This window comes from Lepidothrix coronata, unplaced genomic scaffold (assembly GCF_001604755.1).
Source record: "Lepidothrix coronata isolate B3197 unplaced genomic scaffold, Lepidothrix_coronata-1.0 Scaffold233, whole genome shotgun sequence".
NCBI lineage: Eukaryota > Metazoa > Chordata > Aves > Passeriformes > Pipridae > Lepidothrix > Lepidothrix coronata.
The window spans coordinates 907,062-924,654 of record NW_016690413.1 but is presented as its reverse complement, the minus strand read 5'-3'; the positions used below and the strand labels follow the sequence as shown (position 1 = coordinate 924,654).

Sequence of the window (17,593 nt, the reverse complement as noted above, 5' to 3'; positions counted from 1 at the left end):
CCTCAAAACACGTCCTCGTGCCAAAGCACGCCATGGGAGACCTGAGCTTCCCAAAGCTCCTGTCCCCAAGGCCAACCCCCAGCTCACAGTGGGATTGGGAGCACCCAAGGGTGAAGGTTTTCATCCTGCCAACACTTTGTGCTGATCAGCTCAAGTGCAAGAGCTCAGGAGAAAGAAGAAGGGTTTGTTGTTTGTTTGTTTTTTTTTTTTCTTGCTGCTGCCCCAAAACCTCCCAGTTTGTTTGGTACAACCACTTCCCTCGGAGTGCCAGAGGAAGGAGGAGCTGCAGGACAGGTTTGAGAGGCAAAGACCTGGAAGAGCAGCTGAGGTGACTCCTGGGTTTTTCTTTCCACCCTGAAAGGCAGGAGAGAGGGGCAGCAGCTGGGGAATCACTTCCCCCCTGATTCTGGCTCCTGTTACAGCCCGTTCCTCACTGGCAGCACGTGCCCTTCAGCAGAGCTCTGCAGGACCCCCCTGTCCCTTCTCCAGGCCCAAATCAGGCAGGAATTCCGTGTGCTGCGGATGTTTGGCAATCCCTGTGCCCACACCGATCCGGAGCAGTGGGTGTGACAGGGAAAGGAGAGGAATTCCTGGCAGCAGGGCCACTCCTGCTGGCACAGCCCCACAGCCAGAGCAGCGCTTTATAAGGAAATTCCTGGGATGAAACTGCCTGTCCTCATCTCCCTGAGGGTTTGGGGGTTGTAATTCCACTGCAGGTGCTCCACAAAGCAGCTCCCAGCAGGTATTTTGGACGGAACCAAAGCCACCCCTGGATGGGGGAATATCTGCAGGAACACCAAACCAGGCTGGAGATCTGCCCTGGGAATAAAATCCCAGAATGGTTTGGGCTGGGAGGGACTTTAGTCCCATCCAGTGCCACCCCCTGCCATGGGCAGGGACACCCTCCATTAGTCCAGGGTGCTCCAAGCTCCATCCACAAACCAAGCACCCCTTCAGCTCCGAGCTGGAGCTGCTGAAGCCAAGGCCAGAAGCAGCAAAGAATTCCCAGGGGATTCAGGTTTGAGAGGCTCCTGGTAGAGATGATGTAACGTGGTTAAATCAGGCTTTGTCCAACAGAATTGGCTATTAAGGGTCAGGGACCTGCTGGGACTGCCTGGAATGGATCCCATTCCGTCAGCAGGTGATGGGAACACCCGAACAGGAGCTTCCCAGGAAAGTTCAAGTCCTTCATTTGTTTGTCCTGGGAGTGCCTGTTCCTTCCCACCAATGATTTACTGCTCCTGGCCACGCAGAAAACCCACATTTATCAAAACCTCCCTAGATAAATAATTCCAGCAGTGGTGTCTCAGTCCAGCTCCAGCTCGGGCTGGGGGCACCAGGCTCAGAATGACACCACAGACACTGAGGGACGGGATGGACTGTCCCATTTTTGGAGCTGGATTGGGGTTTTTTTTCCCCCCCAAAGGTTGCTCTGACCTGGGGGATGTGGGTTTTGTTTCTATCAAACAATTACCAACAATAAATCCAGCTGAGGAAAGCTGGTATGGAAGCACAACACCCAAACCAATCCCTGACTGATTTCTCTCTCCCTGGACACTTTTGCACACACACATTTTCCTCGTGGGCTGGGGCTGGACTGGCAGAAAAGCTGAACTCTATGGAAAGGACAGCTCAGGGCTGAGCTCCTGTGCACCCAGAGCAAAGGAGAATCCCAAACCAGGGATTCCTCCACTCCAGCTGCCATCAAGACTTAAAAAAAGCAACTTTCCTTTCAGGTTTCTAACAGAAATAGCTGAGTGTTTAATCAGCAAACTGCAGTGCCTTTCCTGAATCCACTGGCATTTGGGGATTCCAGATGAGTTCCACTGAACTGCAGCAACAACCAGCCAATATCCATTTTATTTTAGTGACCAAGACTCAACTCTGCAGAGGGCGGGGGCTGGAGGTGCAGCTCATAAAGGTGTCTGGGAGCCCGAGACAGGGCTGGGAGTCAAATCTGAAACAAATCCCAAGCAAAGGGGTGCAGAGGAGCAGAGGAATGTTGGCCTCAGGACCGAGGAATGTGAGCCTGTCCAGACTGCAGCTGGATGGGATGGGAAACCAGCTGGGAAAGATGGGAATTCAGTGCTGCTCTCCCCAGAAACTCCCAGAATTCTATATATTTTACACACTTAGACAAACCAGCTAAAGGACAAGCAGAGCTGTTTGATGACAACTTGTCTCTGCAGCGTGACAGCACAAATTCACCGAGGTCCAGGTGAGAGTGAGGGTTCCACACCAGGCAGCTGAAGAAATGAGCTGCAGAAACAACTGAAAGTTGGCTTATTCACCTAAATCATTGACCCAAACGCCCTGAGCCCTTCCAGCAATCTGCACTTCCAACAGGCCGAGTTTCCCAGCAGGACAGAGCCCTTCCCAGCAGGACAGAGCCCTTCCCAGCAGGACAGAGCCTTCCCCAGTTTGTCTGCAAGTTCACACACTGCTCTTCCAGGCAGCCCCAGCCAGGGTTTCCTATCTGACTAGAAAAGGCTCAGGTTAACAATCCCACTAAGCATTTTTTTTCCCCACAGCGACAGAAAAGTGCTTTGACAGCTCTGAACTTCAGAGAATTCACAACCAGCCCCAGAGCTGGGGAGCTCAGGGCAGCTCGGGGGCTCCTGGGGAGCACACGGCACCTCCAGCTCTGCTGCCTTCCTGGAAAACAGCCCCAGCCCGGGGTTTTTATGGCCTGCACTGTGGATGTCAGCACAGCCCCTCAGCAAACAGCACAGGGCAGTGTCCTGGCTGCCCAGGAGCGTCACAAACAGGAGCTGGGTTTGCTCAGCCCTGAGTAACTCGGGCAGCTCCGGGTTGGAGCCGACGCAGGCGAACCCTGGCAGTGCAGCTCTGCAGCTGGAACGAGGAGATACCGGTGTTTGCAGGGATAGATTGGTGTTTACCCAGCACTCAGGTGTTCCCGAGGAAAGGCTGGGCTGACTCAGCCTGGCTCTTTGCCAGAGCAAACCTCAGGGACCCCTTTTTCCCCTTCCCAGATCTCCAGCGCTCCTCAACCACGGCTCTCCCCTAAAACACTCCAGGTTGTTCCCTGCGGTCCCGGAGCAGCAGGATGGGAAGGCAGGCTGAGTTTCTGGGGACAGGAAAGCCCCAGGGGCCGTGGGGGGGGGGAAGGTTTGCTGGGTGTGCAGGTGGAGTGTGGGAGGGCAGGAAGGACAAACCCCAGAGCCAGTAAGATCTGAGTCAGCAGCGCTCGCCCGCCTCATTATCTGCCATCTCTGAGCAGAACTGGTGAGACACCCGAGCAGCTGAGCTGGAGAGGGTTCACAGCCCTGCAAGGGGCTGGACTGAGCTCCTGCAGGAGCACAGACGAGGGGGAGGCTGCAGGGAAAGGTCATGGCTGCCATCACCGGCGTGCCCGGGGGCTGCTGCTCAGCCAGGAGCTGCAGGGGCCAAGGACACAATTCCCACGCAGGAAGGGACGGGATCACAGCCCACACAACGGCAAGGGAGAGTCCCAGCCAGCACAGGGCCAAGTCTCACTGCTGGCTGGGGATGCCAGGGAGAGCAGGCAGAGCCCAGAGCTCTGCAGCAGCACAGGGTGCAGCCACCCACTCCCCTGAGAGCTGCCCTCGGAGGATTAACTGTGCCCCAAAACAAACAATGCAGGGGAAAACAGGAGCAGTGCTGCAATTTAAAACAAACAAACAAACAAAACACAGACTTCTTCCCTTTCTTAGGCAAGGAGCAGAAGCAGCAAGGCTGGTTGGTATCAACAGGCTGAAGGGCCACCATGAAGGAACCCGACCAACCGCCTCGGCCCTGCTTTTCCATGATCCAACATCACCCCATGTAGGGATTTCTGAGCCATTCTGCAGCACATTCAAGCTGATTCCCAGAAAATCACGTGCCTGCACAGTGAATTCAGGACTAGGAAGCCTTCCAATGTTTTCCTGAGAAGGGCTGTGCTCACCACGCAGCACTCACAGCCATTCCAAAGCCCCGCTGGGCGCCCGCCAAATCCTGACCTAAGGAGCAGCTCAGGAAGCTGCCAGTCATCCCTTCCCAGCTCTTTGTGTGCTCTGAGGCTTGAGGAGTCTAAAGTAGCTTCAGGCCGGGGGCAGGAGGACAGATTTTAGTGACAGAACCACAGCATAAAACACTGGGAGAGTATTTGTGGTCAGAAATTCGGGCTCATGGGACAAGAGCACGACAAGGGCCTCTCTGGGGATTGCTGCACGAATAACTCCACAGTCATCGGGGCTGAAAGGCTCTTTGAACTCCTCTGTGAAAAAAAGAAAGAGTGCAAATGCCACAGCCACTTCCAACCCCTCTGGACAGTCAGTGATGATCCATTCCCACCTCCTCCAGCCCAGGGGGTGAGTCACACTGAGCGGGGCAACACCTCCGTGCAGGGCTGACAGCACCAGGTCACTGCACCCTCCAACCCTCCCCTGCCCCGGGGGGGACACTTCAAACTCACTTCTGGTGCTCAGAGACCACAAAACGCCTGCTGAGTCTGTGCAATCACGTTATAAAATATATACAACACCTATTTATCAGCCCCCACGTCGCTGCCTCCACGGGCAGCAGGGACAGGCACAAGAGCTACTGGTTCTAAAGCCTTTTAATTGCACAATTCCAGCTCTTTACCCAGCCTGTCTCCTCCTCCTGCTGCACATCTGGGCAGCTGGAAGGCCAAAAGCACTCTGGTCTGTGCTGATCAGCACCTCCAAGGGGGAAAAAGAAAAAAAATCCCACCTCCAGGGCAAGGCAGCTGGAAGGCACCCAAAAGGCTGGTTTAGCATGAAACAGCACCTTATTTAGACAATCTGAAGAATGTTTCAGAGGGGCACCACGGCTGGGAATTTGCATAATGGGTGTCTGTATCTTGCTTACCTAACAGGAGAAGAATCCTGTCTGTCAGTAAGTCTAGACTGTGGTGTTGAATCCAGGGAATCTCCCGGCCAGGAATAACACGGGGTGCAGGGCAGGGGTGCTGCCATCTGCTGACACCCACGCTGGTGGCTGCAACTGGCATTTTTGGGGAGTCTCTGGGCCGGGATCGGCCTGCAGAGCTCGGCTCAGCGCTGGGAGCGATGAGGAACATCCCTCCTCATCCCGAACATCCCTCCTCATCCCGAACATCCCTCCTCATCCTCCCGGCCAAGCCCCGCTGCCTCTCCCCAGAGCTCCGGGGAGCCCCGGTGTCCCCGCAGAGCCTCACCCCGCCGGGCTGGCACGGCCACACTGGGCTGCGGCTGCAGTCGAAGCCCCGGGAGCCCGGCAGGCTCTTTTATTAACGGAATATCCATTAATTAATATTAAAATCAAGGCACCCGCACGGAGCCCCTCGGGCGGCCCAACATCGCCCTCTGCCGCCCGCGCCGGGAACTGCAGGCGCTCGCTCGGGGGCAGTTCAACCCCCCCCAAAAAAATGGGTTTTGGAGGATCTGACACCCAAAATGCACAACTGCGTATTTAACCGTCATTCCCACCCCCGAAAGCCCCGCTGGGACACACGCGGAGACACAGAACTACCGGCTTCGGAGTCACACGGATCTCAGCTCCTCGGAGTGACTCAAGAACAGCAACTGCTCACCACCATCATCATCGTCGTCATCATCACCCAAACTTCCTCCCGCCCCAAAGCAGCACCAGCCCGACCTGCTGCTTCCCAAAGCTCCCGTGGGGAGGTCACAAGCCTCCCAAAAACAGGGTGGGCTGAAACACGGGCTCAGCCTCCTGCCCCTTCGTTCCCGTGGGGGCATGAACAGGACCCAGGGACACTCCTGCTCCTCGGGGCATGAACAGGACCCAGGGACACTCCTGCTCCTCGGGGCACCCCAGTGCTCTGAGGCTCTGGAACGACCAACCACGTCAGCAAGACACAGTTCCCAGCTCTGGGTCTGTCACCTCACCAAGGCTGAGCTGCTTCACCTTCCTGGTACCTCACACAGGGTGGGGAATACGGGATTTCACAACAGTTTTGACAGAAAACACAAAGCACTTTCTCCAGGATGAAAAGCCATCCCCGGCAGCCTCTGCTGCCCCACACCCCCCAGTGCTCCAGCAAACCTCCAGGAGAAAGGAAACAACCTCCTTCTCCAGCTCCAGCAGCCAGAGCTCCCCTGGTCCCACACCTCCCACTGCTGCTGACTAAGGGCCACGCTCTCCTCTGGAATCCAGGGGTGTCCCTCCCTAATTAAGGAGGTGATCAGCGTTACATAACGAGGCTCCACGTGGGCAGTGGATCACCAGCCTGGCTCGGAGCAGCACCCGGAGCCAGCACCTCCAAATCCCACCTGTGGCTGGGCAAACACCTCAGCCAGCCCTGCTGGGGCACTTCCCCCCCCGTGGCAGGTAAAAACCAAACCACCAGTGAAGGCAAACGAACAGTGAAATGGCACTTTTGAGTTCCACGAGGGCAGAGTCGTCCTTGCTCACCTTCCTACTGCCACACAGCAGACTCGGCCACCGTCCCGTCGGGCACTGCCAGGGATCCTGGTTGGCTCCTCCTGCCAAGGAAACGGGAATTCAGGAGTTCCATCACGGGCACAGATGGTGCATTATCAGTGGAGTCATAATTTGGAATATTTACTCCACTGACTGCAGCTCCATCCCAGCAACACTGAGCAATAACCGCTGCACGACCCTGCTCTGACTGACATCCAGGGGATTCACTGGAAAATCAGGGATGATATCAACTATCAGTAATAACAGGGAACCCATTTTCCTCTGGTTTGATAAGTAACACCCACGACCTGGAGGTCAGGCTCTGGATTCCAGACACCGAACCTGAACATGGCACCTGAGACCAGAGTGAAGTGAAGCTGGATGAGAGGGCACTGAAATATTTGGCTCTAGATTTCACCTGGGGGGGAAAATGAGGAGAGGGGGAGAGGTGTTTGCATCATTTTGTAGGGAAATGAGGAGAGGGAGAGGTGTTTGCATCATTTTGTAGGGAAATGAGGAGAGGGAGAGGCGTTTGCATCATTTTTGGGGGGAATGCAGACAGGGAGAGGCGTTTGCCCCGTTTTTGGGGGCAATGCAGAGTGTTTTAGCCCAGAAGCCACCAGAGCCCTCTGCCTAAACACACACTGGCAAGTTCAGTTTCCCAGAAAACACAAAAGCAGGGAGCAGGAACGAGCTGGCCCAGGGAAAGCTTCGGCAGCACCCTGAGAGCCCCACGTGCTGCCCCCCCTGCTCCCAGCACGGCCCCTTCCTGCTTACCAGTAAAGCCATTGCTCAACCCTGCTGGCCAGCCCAGCTCACCACGCTGAAGTCAGAGCTGGGAGCCAGAGAGGGACCAATTCCAAGAACCCATCGGAGCTGAAATCCAACCCTGCTTGTTTTCTCCACTCACTGTCTGAACACACAAACAATTTTTTTTTTTTTTTTTAGGAAGGAGTAAAACCCACGTCACTGACTCTGTGCTGGGGTTCAGGCCAGGCCTCGCTGGCCCCTTTCACCTCCTTCTGCTCCAGACTGCAGCAAAGCAAGGGGGGAGGAACAGCCCTCGTGCCAAAACAAGCATTTTAAAGTTTTTTTTGTTGTTTTTTTTTTCTTTTTTAAATGGGAATTTTCACAAATGCCACATTCCAAACAAGAGAGTCAGTGCCAGCTACGCACGGAAATATGAAGGTGAGAGCAAGAAAAAAGCTTTACTATCAAACACAGGAACTTGGGTCAGGTCAGGAGACCAAAAAGCAGGTTTGGAATCGGGCTCAGAGTGGCTCCCAGTCCACCACTGAGCCATTCCTCAGGATCACAGAATCCGGGGATGGTTTGGGCAGGAAGGACCTTAAAGCCCATCCCACCCCTGCCCTGGGCAGGGACACCTTCCACCAACCTGGCCTTGGACACTTCCAGCCATCCCCTCTGCTCCAGGGGAGTTTTCCACAGCACCATCTGATCCAGGCTGATCCAAGGAGCCCCTGGAGCTGGGGAGGCTTGAGCTGGATTTGGGGAGGGCAGGTGGAGAGGAGCCCGAAACAGCAGCTGGGGCCTCGCTCGTGGTGATCATTCCTGCTGGAGCAGCACAGCCCTGCCTGATCCCCCTGGGAATGCTGCCATAAACCCAAAGGGACCGAAATTCGGGGGAATTTATCAACAGAATCCGCTATGGAGACAGGGAGGGGGCACGGACAGGAGTGTGGGGCTGGAAAACAAGGGCAGCAGCACCTGGAGGGTCCCACAGGCCACCAGGAACACAGGAAAAGAGCCAGCCATGAGCTGCAATCCCACCCCACTGCCTCCCAGCTCTCCCAGGCCTTAGAGGGCTTTTCCAACTCAAATTATTCCACAAATGCCAGGCTGCTGCAGGAATCAGCCACCACCTCCACACTGCAGGAGAGCTCAACACCTCAGCCAGACACAAACCACCCAAAATCCAATCTACCTGCTGACTAAACAAAGCCTTGAAGCTGCAGCTGAACTGAAACTCTGCAGTGACAACACACATTCCTTATTTGGATTGGTTTTCCTTGAAATCTGTCACTTTTGGAGCTCTGTTTCTTTCCTTCCTCTTTAAAAGCGACCCAGGCACTCCTGCACTGCCAGTGCTTAGATTTTACATCAGTCCCATGGCAGAGCCCCCTCCTCTCTGCAGAGCCCCCAGACCCTGCCCCATTCCCAGCAGCATTCCCTGGGAACAGGCAGTGTCCACAGGAAGGGGGGAATAAACAACCCAACAGCTTCCCAGAGGAACACGATCCCATCCTCGGCTTCCCGCAGGAGCCAGCCCGTTGTTTACAGCCCTGCAGGATCCCACTCCAGGGGCTGAGCTGTTCCTGCTCCAAGAGGGAAAACAAGCCTGACCTCAGCGTGCTGGAATAAACTCTGCCCCCTCCTTCCTTCCAGGCTTCTCCCAGTGCAAAGGTAAGGAACACGATATCCCACAGCGTGACCCCACCAGTGTTTACTGACACCGCAGCCACGCCAAGGAGGGGAACTGCCTGGACGCGCTCCCGCTGCCATCCACCCGGACTGCCCGGCTGGAGAAGGGCCCTCAGCGAGGCAGCTGGCCCTGGGCACCCTGAGCTGGCAGCTGAGCTCATCCCTGGCCGGGCAGGGACACTCCCCGGGCTCCCGGAGATCAGTGGCCGCAGTTTCCTCCGGGGGGATGTTGCCCAGCAGCAGCTCAGAGTGTGAGGGTCCTGCACAGCTCAGGGAGGCCCAGCATGAGGGTCCTGCACACCTCAGGGAGGCCCAGCATGAGGGTCCTGCACAGCTCAGGGAGGCTCAGCATGAGGGTCCTGCACAGCTCAGGGAGGCTCATCCCGGGAATGTGTCACTCCAACAGGTTTGGGAAGAGCCTTGCTGTGCCCAGGCCTTCCTTGTGCCCAGGCCTTCCTTGTGCCCAGGCCTTCCTGGCGCTGCCCAGGCAGAGCCGTGGCTTCCAGGGATACCTTGGAGCGGGTGTGGGCAGCACGGAGGGGAATTCCTTCCCCAGCTGACTGGAAGCAGCAACAGTTGGTCATGCAAAGCATCCCTGCAGCTGCCAATGCTCCCCTGCAGTCTGGGCAAGGCTGGAAGGAAACAGGATCCTCCATCCCGGCCCACTGGAACCCCCTCGGTGCCAGCAACCCCAGGGGGGCACCAGGGCCCTTCCAGGAGGGACTTCCAGCTCCCTGGCAGCAGGAATTCCGTGCTGCTGGGGCTGCTGTGCCCCCCTCGGACACGGCAGGTCGTGGAGCGGGCGGGGGGCCAATGCCATCAACTGTTCCGGCTGGGATCGATCAAAAGCTCCATGGAAGGATCAGGGAGCGCCCAGGAACGCCAGATCCAGGCCCAGGCTGGAGCAGGTGGCTGCTGCTCCTGCTGCTGGGCCCTCACATTGCCAAAGGCTGGTTCAATACGTGCAAAACCCACAAAAACTCAAGGCCCTGCGTTCTGATGGGGAACAGAACTCCAGCACTCCCACCACGCCCCAGCAAGGCCCGTGTGCCAGGCGGGAATGATGGCTCATGTTCCTGACAAACTCAAGGCTCGTGGCACCTGGAGGTGTCACAGAGCCAGAGGCTCCTTTCAGGTGCCCCCTGAGCCTCCTTTTCTCCAGGCTGAGCCCCCCCAGCTCCCTCAGCCCCTTCCCCAGCTCCTCTCCCTTCTCTGGCCACGCTCCAGCCCCTCAAATCCACCTCAAAATGAGAGAACCTTAATGGGATAAGCAAGGCTGGTTTAATTCTGCCACTCAGCACTCCAATAATAGCAACAGATCCGGGTCCAGAGCTGGACTCGTCACATCCCTAAAAATACCCGCCTATAAATAGCAAATTATCAAACAATTGCACCCGGGCAACCAGCACAAAATATCCACGGCAAAGGGAGAGCTTTAAAGTTTAACTTTTCCCCACTAACTCCTCCAGGGGATGAGCAGATCCTGTTTCCCTGTGCCCTTTTCCAGCACACAGCCCAGGGTTTTTGCTGGGCAACAGCTGCCACAGCCAGCACGCATTTGCTTTTGGAAGCAGGTTGCTAATTGGGAAGTCTGTGCTGGCAACTCGCTCTGGAACGTTTTTTTAAGGCCTAAAAAGGGAAGGCTTGGAGGAGAGGGAAGTAAAACGGGCCTTCCCTGAGGCCTGAAAGTGCTTCACACCTCCGGGGATCTGTGCTTGAGGCTGGAGAGCCGCAGAAATCCTCTGACAGGACCCCTGTGACCACACCTGGCACTTTAAAGTCCCTCCAAAGGCAAATCCTGCCCAGCAGCTGCTCCTGGGATTCTCCAAGCAGAGCAAGGGGGAGCACTGCTGGGAGACAGGGAACAGCCCAGCACCCCAATTTCACACCCAGGGCACCTGTCACGGGTGGTTTCATGTGGGGGAAGGTCCTGGACAAAAAAAAAAAAAAAAGAGTAATTCAGAACTGAATTTTAAGTGTGAAATGCCTTAAAGAGCCGTGGATTTGAGGAAAAGGAGCAGCTCAGCCTGGTACAGCAGCACCTCACTTCCACACCCAGCCAGCCCTGGATATTCCAAAGGATCATTCCAACCCACTGGACGCATTCCTGGCTTTTCCTCTAAGCAAAGGAGGGAAAAGTTTAAATCCAGCCCAGCAGACAGCAGCATTCCATCAGCAGGAGCCCATTCCTGGGGGAAACGGGACAAAGTGACTCCTCAGGAAATATCTGGGGCTCCAGCTCTGCTGAGCAGCACCTCCCAAAAACCCTTCCAGAGCTCCAGGGATCCTGCCCCGTGCTGGGGACAAGGGGCCATGGAAACATCGGCACCCGGGCAGTGGGAACGGAGCTATTTTTAAAGGGCTCGCTTAGGGGATGCCAATTTCCTGAAGCTGCTTGGAAAAATAGGTTTGAAGTGTACGAACACCAGTGGAACACGCTGTGCTCCAGCAGCAGCTCCTTCTCCCAGGGATGCACCAGGGATGAGTTTGAGTTTCCGACCTCCCCCCCTCCGAAAAATCACCTTTTCCTCCTCTCAGAGGGCAAAACAGCAACCAAACAAGCCTGTGTGGCCGCAGTAAAAGATGGTTGTGAGGGTTTTATTCTTTAAAAAACCCTCCAGTTTTAGCAAAAGCCTCCAGCTGTTCCGAAGAGATCAAACCAGGGACAGGCCCACTCCCTGCTCCGGGGACGCTGAGGTTTAACACAATTAGATCAGCAACACGAGATCTTTTATACCCCTGACAGCCTCCCAAAAATTGTAGGAATTTTAAAATCTACACCAACTCAACAACTGCTTGGAACAGGAAGAGGAGGTGAAAGAGGATCCACCTGAATTCCTCACACTGTAAATACCAGAGTGGAGCACAGATGGGATGCTGAGGTTTGGAATTCCTGGAGTGCCATCACAAAAGGGAGCAGGAATTTGCTTTGCAATGTTCTGAGGAGCAGCTGAAGGCTGTGAAGCACAGCTATCCCACAGGCTGCTCCCACAATTCTGCTCCAGCAGAACAACATCAAAACGGGCTGTTCACTTCAAATCACTAAAAACACCACAGGAAAAAAAAAAACAATCCTGATAAATCATCCACGCTTCTAAATGAATAAAGGGGGATCCTCCCCCTTCCCTTCCAGCTGGGAGAGGTTCACCTTGTTCTGCCACCACGGAAAACAGGGAAAGAAAAAACACAATGTCCCGAGGAAGGATTTGGAATCAAGGTTATAGTTCTGGTTTAAATGTGGCTGTTTCTCCTGGGATAAGTTTTCACCTCAAAGCAACTTCTGAGGTTATTTCAATGTGCTTTCATGTTACACAAGTGCCCTACATTTTCCAGGGAGTATCAGCAGTTTTATACAGCCAATTAGTTAAAAAATTAAATGCCACAATGACCCCTGGGAAACAGGGAGCTCTTGATCTATCAATGATTACCAGGCCAGGGCAGCATCACTCCTGCAGGACACAAATCACCAATAAAGGGGCCTTCATGGAACTTCAGGAACTGGGCAAGAATTGGGAGCATTAAAAGCTGCTCCTAAACAACAGAGAGGTGAGTGAGAGCCCTGCCTGGCACAAAAAAAAAATCAGAATCACAGGATAACTGATGCTGGAAAAGCCCTCCAAGGTCACAGAGTCCCCCCTGTGCCCGGTGCCCACCTTGTCCCCCAGCCCTGAGTGCCACCTCCAGTCCTTCCCTGGGCACCTCCAGGGGTGGGGACTCCAAACCTCCCTGGGCAGCCCCTGCCAGTGCCTGACCACCCTTTCCATGAGGAAATTCCTCCTGGTGTCCAACCTGGACCTCCCCTGGCACCGCTTGAGGCCGTTCCCTCTGTCCTGTTGTTCCCTGGGAGCAGAGCCCGACCCTCCTCTGCCTCCCCAATCCTGTCAGGTCCCCCCTGAGCCCTTCTGAGCCCCCAGGGCTGGGGAGATGCTTCCACACTTCCACAAAAACCTGCCTCTGGGTGAGCAGGGATCTGCTGGGAGAGCTGGCACAAGCCTCTCCCTTTCAGTGCTCTCAGGCCAAATGCGACAACAGAACAACCTCGAGGAGTTCTCCTTCTGTCCGGGTTTTCTCCAAGTTTTCTCCCGGATTCCTCACGTTTTGGGTTCCACTCTGGGTGCCTGTGACTCCCAGCAGCCCCAGGGGATCCCACCACATCCGTCCCCTCGTGGAGGACACGCCAAGAGCACAAAGTGGGGCGGTGACGCACGAGGGACACGGAGGGGACGGGTTTTTTTGGGAAAGCGAGGCAGGAGGAAGCGCTGCCGAATCCCTGCCAGGGCTGGGGAAAGGACCAACCCTCACACGGCGACGTCCAGCCCCGAGAGCAGCTGCTAATGAGTCTGTCGCTAATTACTCAGCTCGGGATGAGGAGCTCCAGGCTCGGTGCTCTGCTGCTCCTCAGCAGACGGAGCACACGCGGCAGGTCCGGCTGCCAGGGACACACTGCCCTCTCTTGGAGACTCCAAATCCAGCCCCAGGGAAGGACTGAGGACCAACACGCTGCTGGGATCTCCTAAAAAAGTGATTCCTGCCCCAGTCGGAGCCAACAGGGAACTCTGGCAATGCTGCCCTGCCTGGTCACTCCTGAGGAGGGAATGGGACACCTCTGGAAGAGCTGCTCCCGAGGTAGGTCAGCTGGACTGACAACCTTGAAGGTACCTTTGTATCATCCTACCAAAACTTCCATGGTTTTGGGCCTGCAGCTGCAGATCAGCTGATGCACAGCACAGCAGGGCCTGCCTGGGAGGACACTGAGCCATCTGAGGAGTGGTGACACTGTGACATCCCAGAGGGGGGGGGGTTGGAAGGGACCTTAAAGATCAGCCAGTTCCAAATCACGTGATAACAGGGAAAATAATGTAATTCAGAGAAACCATTCCAGTGTACAGGCAGCAGCTCCACGTCCTGGGTGACCCACACCGGGGTGATTTTAGGCACCTGCCACCCCACCTTGGTGCCCATCTCTCAGTGCAGGGACAGCTCACTGTCCCCTGGTGCCATGCACTGGCACTGCCCCATCCCTGGAAGTGCCCAAGGCCAGGCTGGACAGGGCTTGGAGTGACCTGGTCCATGGAAGGTGTCCCTGCCCATGGGAAAGGGGTGGGACTGCAGGGGCTCTAAGGTCCCTTCCAACCCAAATTCTGTGATTCCACGACCCCCCTGGCTGGGGAATGGGGGTTCAAAGGTGGGGAACACCAGCTGTGGGTGCTCTGTGTGTGCTGCTGACCACGTACCTGGGCAGGTGGGCACACTCCTCCAGCACAGGCAGGGGCACTCGCTGCCTTGGGCAAAGGACAGATCTCCTAAAAAAGGAAATGGAGAGAGTTCTCAGCACCTAAAGGGCTCCTGCAGGGATTCCCAAACCCCAGGTTTGATCCCAGCAGCTGAAGCACCTCACGCCTTTTCCCCATTTCCCCTTTTCCTGGAGGCAGCCGGGGCACCCCTGAGGCTGCAAAGCCCCTTCTGACCCCAACACACACACAGGCTCTGGTTTGTCCCTGCTGCAAACCAGGCCAGGCCATTCCAGAGCTCCTTAAAGTCACCAGAGACACGAGGGATGCCAGTGAGGAGCAGCTGGAGCCAGGATGGTGGGGCAGCTCCTGGGCTGACACCTCCGTGCAATTCCATATCCGAGTCTGAAGATGGCTCCATTGGAACAAGGGATGCCATCCCCTCCTGCCTCCCCAGGCACAGGGAAAAACAGCATTAGGCACACAAAGAATGGAGAAATATTCCAGATGCCTCGTCAGCCATCAATCACATGGGATCTGTCACAGGCTGACAGCAACGCTGCTCCAAAGGCATGGGAGCAGCTCCATCCGTGCCTCAGATATTCCTGAGGCTGAGAGATGGAAGCTACAACAAAAGAAAGCAGAGAAAAATAGCCTGAGCAACTAATGGAAGTCAGAGACACAAAGAATGACAAAGATTTAACTAAAGAAAGGGAAGAGGAAGGCAGAGCTGCAGCATTTCATTTTCTGTTCCTCCCCACAACGAGCCAATTAAGAAGCCCACACACTAAATTAATTCCAGTTCCAGGGGAGCTGGAAATACAGGCAGTCAGAACCACTATTTAGGTTAGGAAAATTGCTGCATTATATTCCTTTGTCAGGTGGCAGAGAACGACATCTGCAAGGGAAACTGCAGGATGGGGACCCAGCACACCAGAACCAGAAGGGAACCAAGGAAATCTCGGGGAGGGGTTGGCTGCAGCCCCACCAACACAAAGATCCCAGTGTTTTCCCCACATCCTGAGTGCAGCTACAGCCCTCACACTGCCCTCAACAGGTTTTATACCTCAACAGTTCCTCGTGTTGTTTTAAGCACAACTTGGGGCCAGGACCCGGTCCCGGAGCTCCGATTCCCTGACAAACCTTCCTTCAGGAACCTTCCCAACGCTCCATTTGTCCCTTGGAAAACACCTCTGATAAAACCCAGCTCCGCCGACGTCAGCAGAGATTTGTCACTGACCCGAGGGTAAATATCCTGCTTGGATGTCTGGGGTTGTGTTTCCACTGCCTCGTGTCCCAGGCTCCAGAGCCGACTTTGGGATTCGATTCCCGGTGCCAGGCGAGTCCCCTCAGCTCTGCCAGCAGCCAGGCAGCCCCTGCAAGGCTGGGAGACCCTGGGGAAAACCCTCACCCTGGGAAGGGAAACACCTGATCCACGTCACAACCTGAATGGGTTAAACCACACAGGGAGGGGAGAAGAGAAATGTCGCTTTTTTAGCTTTTCTCAAGCTTGGGTTTCCCTCAGGGCTGACAAAGCCCACCAGGGAACCCCAGCTGGTGCCACAGGAGGCCACAGGGCACTGCCAGGGCCACTCAGCCCGTTTGCATGGCAACAGCACCAAACCAGCTGGGCCAGGAGCCTCTTCCAGGGGGAACTGCTCCCTGTGTAATCATTAACAGCAAAACCCACCCCGGAGAGCAGTGCTGGGAGCCAGCAGAGCCCTTCCAGTCACCAGGAAGAGCGGGATGTTTGCCTGTTCCTGTTATGGCTCCGCCGTGGTTCCCCTGCCGAGGGGCCGGCGGGGCAGGAAGCGGGAGCTGGGAGCTGGGAACGCTCATCCCTGGGCTCCCTCAGGCTCTAGGAGCTGGGAACGCTCATCCCTGGGCTCCCCCAGGCTCTGGGAGCTGGGAACACACATCCCTGGGCTCCCCCAGGCTCTGGGAGCTGCAGGCAGCGGGCTCAGCTGTGCTCACGCTGCTGCTGCCACGGAGGAGGGCGAGCAGAGCCTGGATTGGAAACGTGTCCCCTCCATCCCCTGCCCAGGGGGGCAAAAAACCCCCCCGGGGGCACCTGGAGGAGCCTCTGCGGTGACAGAGCCACAGCCCTGGGAGCCCTGTCAGAGCTGGGGTGCACAGAGAGGTGGAGGGAGGCAGCCCTGCCCTGGGAGGAGATCCCAGGTGTGACACAGGGCAGGCTGCAGGGACAGGGATGGCACCGCCGGGAATTGGCACCGCCGGGAATACGAGGAGGGGAAAGGTCTGGAGGGGCCTCCTGAGGAGCAGCTGAGGGCAATCCAGGGATTGTTCAGCTGGAGCAGAGGAGTCTGAGGGGAGACTCATGGGGGGTCTGCAGGTTCCTCCCGAGGGGCAGCTCCGATCTCTGCGCTCTGGGACCCAAGGGACCCGCTGGAGCTGTGCCAGGGGAGGGTCAGGTTGGATCTCAGGGAAAGGTTCTTCCCCTAGAGGCTGGTTGGGCACTGACCAGGCTCCCCAGGGCAGGGGGCACGGCCCCAAGGCTGCCAGAGCTCCAGGAGGGTTTGGATGATCCTCTGGGGCACAGGGTGGGATTGCTGGGGTGTCTGTGCAGGGCCAGGAGTTGGACTGGATGGTCCTTGTGGGTCCCTTCCAGCTCAGGATATTCCACGATTCTATTCTACAATTCCACCTGCAGCTCCTGAGCACCCTCAGGGCCCTGACCTGGCTGTCACAAACACAGACACCACCAAGGCAACATGGAAAACCTCCAGTCCTGTCACCCTTCCTGAGGAATCTGCAGCGATCAGACACCCACCAGACTCCCTCAGTTCCCTGAGGCATCAATCCCACCAGCCCTGCAACAGAGAGGGGTTTGTTCCCTTTCCTCTCAACCCTCTCTCCGGGCTGGAATCCAGAGGCAACTGCTGAGAGCAAAACCCCTGAGCTGCCAGGCAGGCACGGGATTCCCAGACCCTCCATCCAGGAGGGGTTTGGATGATTCCCCTCCCTGGAGCCCCCGGAGCTGGAGCGTGGGGAGAGCTGCTGCACCCTCAGCCTGACGAGAGGACAGGGGGAACCAAACCCAGCCCAGCCAGACTGCTTTGAGTTCATACAAACTGGGGGGGTTCTTTGACACCACACACACACAGACTCCATGGATGAGCACGGAAAAAGTGCCACCTGTGTCATCCCCACTCAGCCTCTCCTTGGAGCACCTTCAGCACTTCGCTCCCCCCGCCCACACAAAATCCCCGTTAGATAAACCCGGTGTTCCAAAGGCAGGCTCTGAACACGCTGAAGTGTAAATAACCACTCCCAGAGCCCAAAGGCAGCAGCAGGTCGGCAGCCACGCCCGGGCTCCCTCCCCCAGGCTGAAGCATCGATGTGTCCCAGCCCCGGGCCCTGGACCCAGCCAGGAGACAACTCTGCAGAGCCAAACTCGCCTGCAGGACTCACTGCCTGTCCCTGAGCACAAGGACACAAGCCCAGGGGACACGGCCCAGCACCACCCCTGCCCAGCTGAGCCCAGGCAC

The 17,593-nt window shown here is 56.4% G+C and overlaps 1 protein-coding gene across 2 annotated transcripts in view; it reads right to left on the bottom strand.

Moving 5' to 3' along the window:
* GNG7 (G protein subunit gamma 7) overlaps positions 1-14,161 on the bottom strand; it is a 39,849-nt gene extending 25,688 nt beyond the window's left edge. The window contains exons 1-2 of one of the 2 annotated variants that reach the window (XM_017834485.1): positions 14,088-14,161; positions 6,403-6,473 (exon numbers count right to left, since the gene is read on the bottom strand). Coding sequence is in view for 1 of the 2 variants with exons in the window: in XM_017834484.1 (XP_017689973.1) it covers positions 4,855-4,996 (142 nt within the window). In the remaining variant the exon portion in view is untranslated. Of the gene's footprint in view, positions 1-4,854; positions 5,042-6,402; positions 6,474-14,087 lie in introns of those variants that run through there. The other variant, XM_017834484.1, reaches the window with a different exon arrangement.
* Between the last annotated feature and the right edge of the window lie 3,432 nt (positions 14,162-17,593).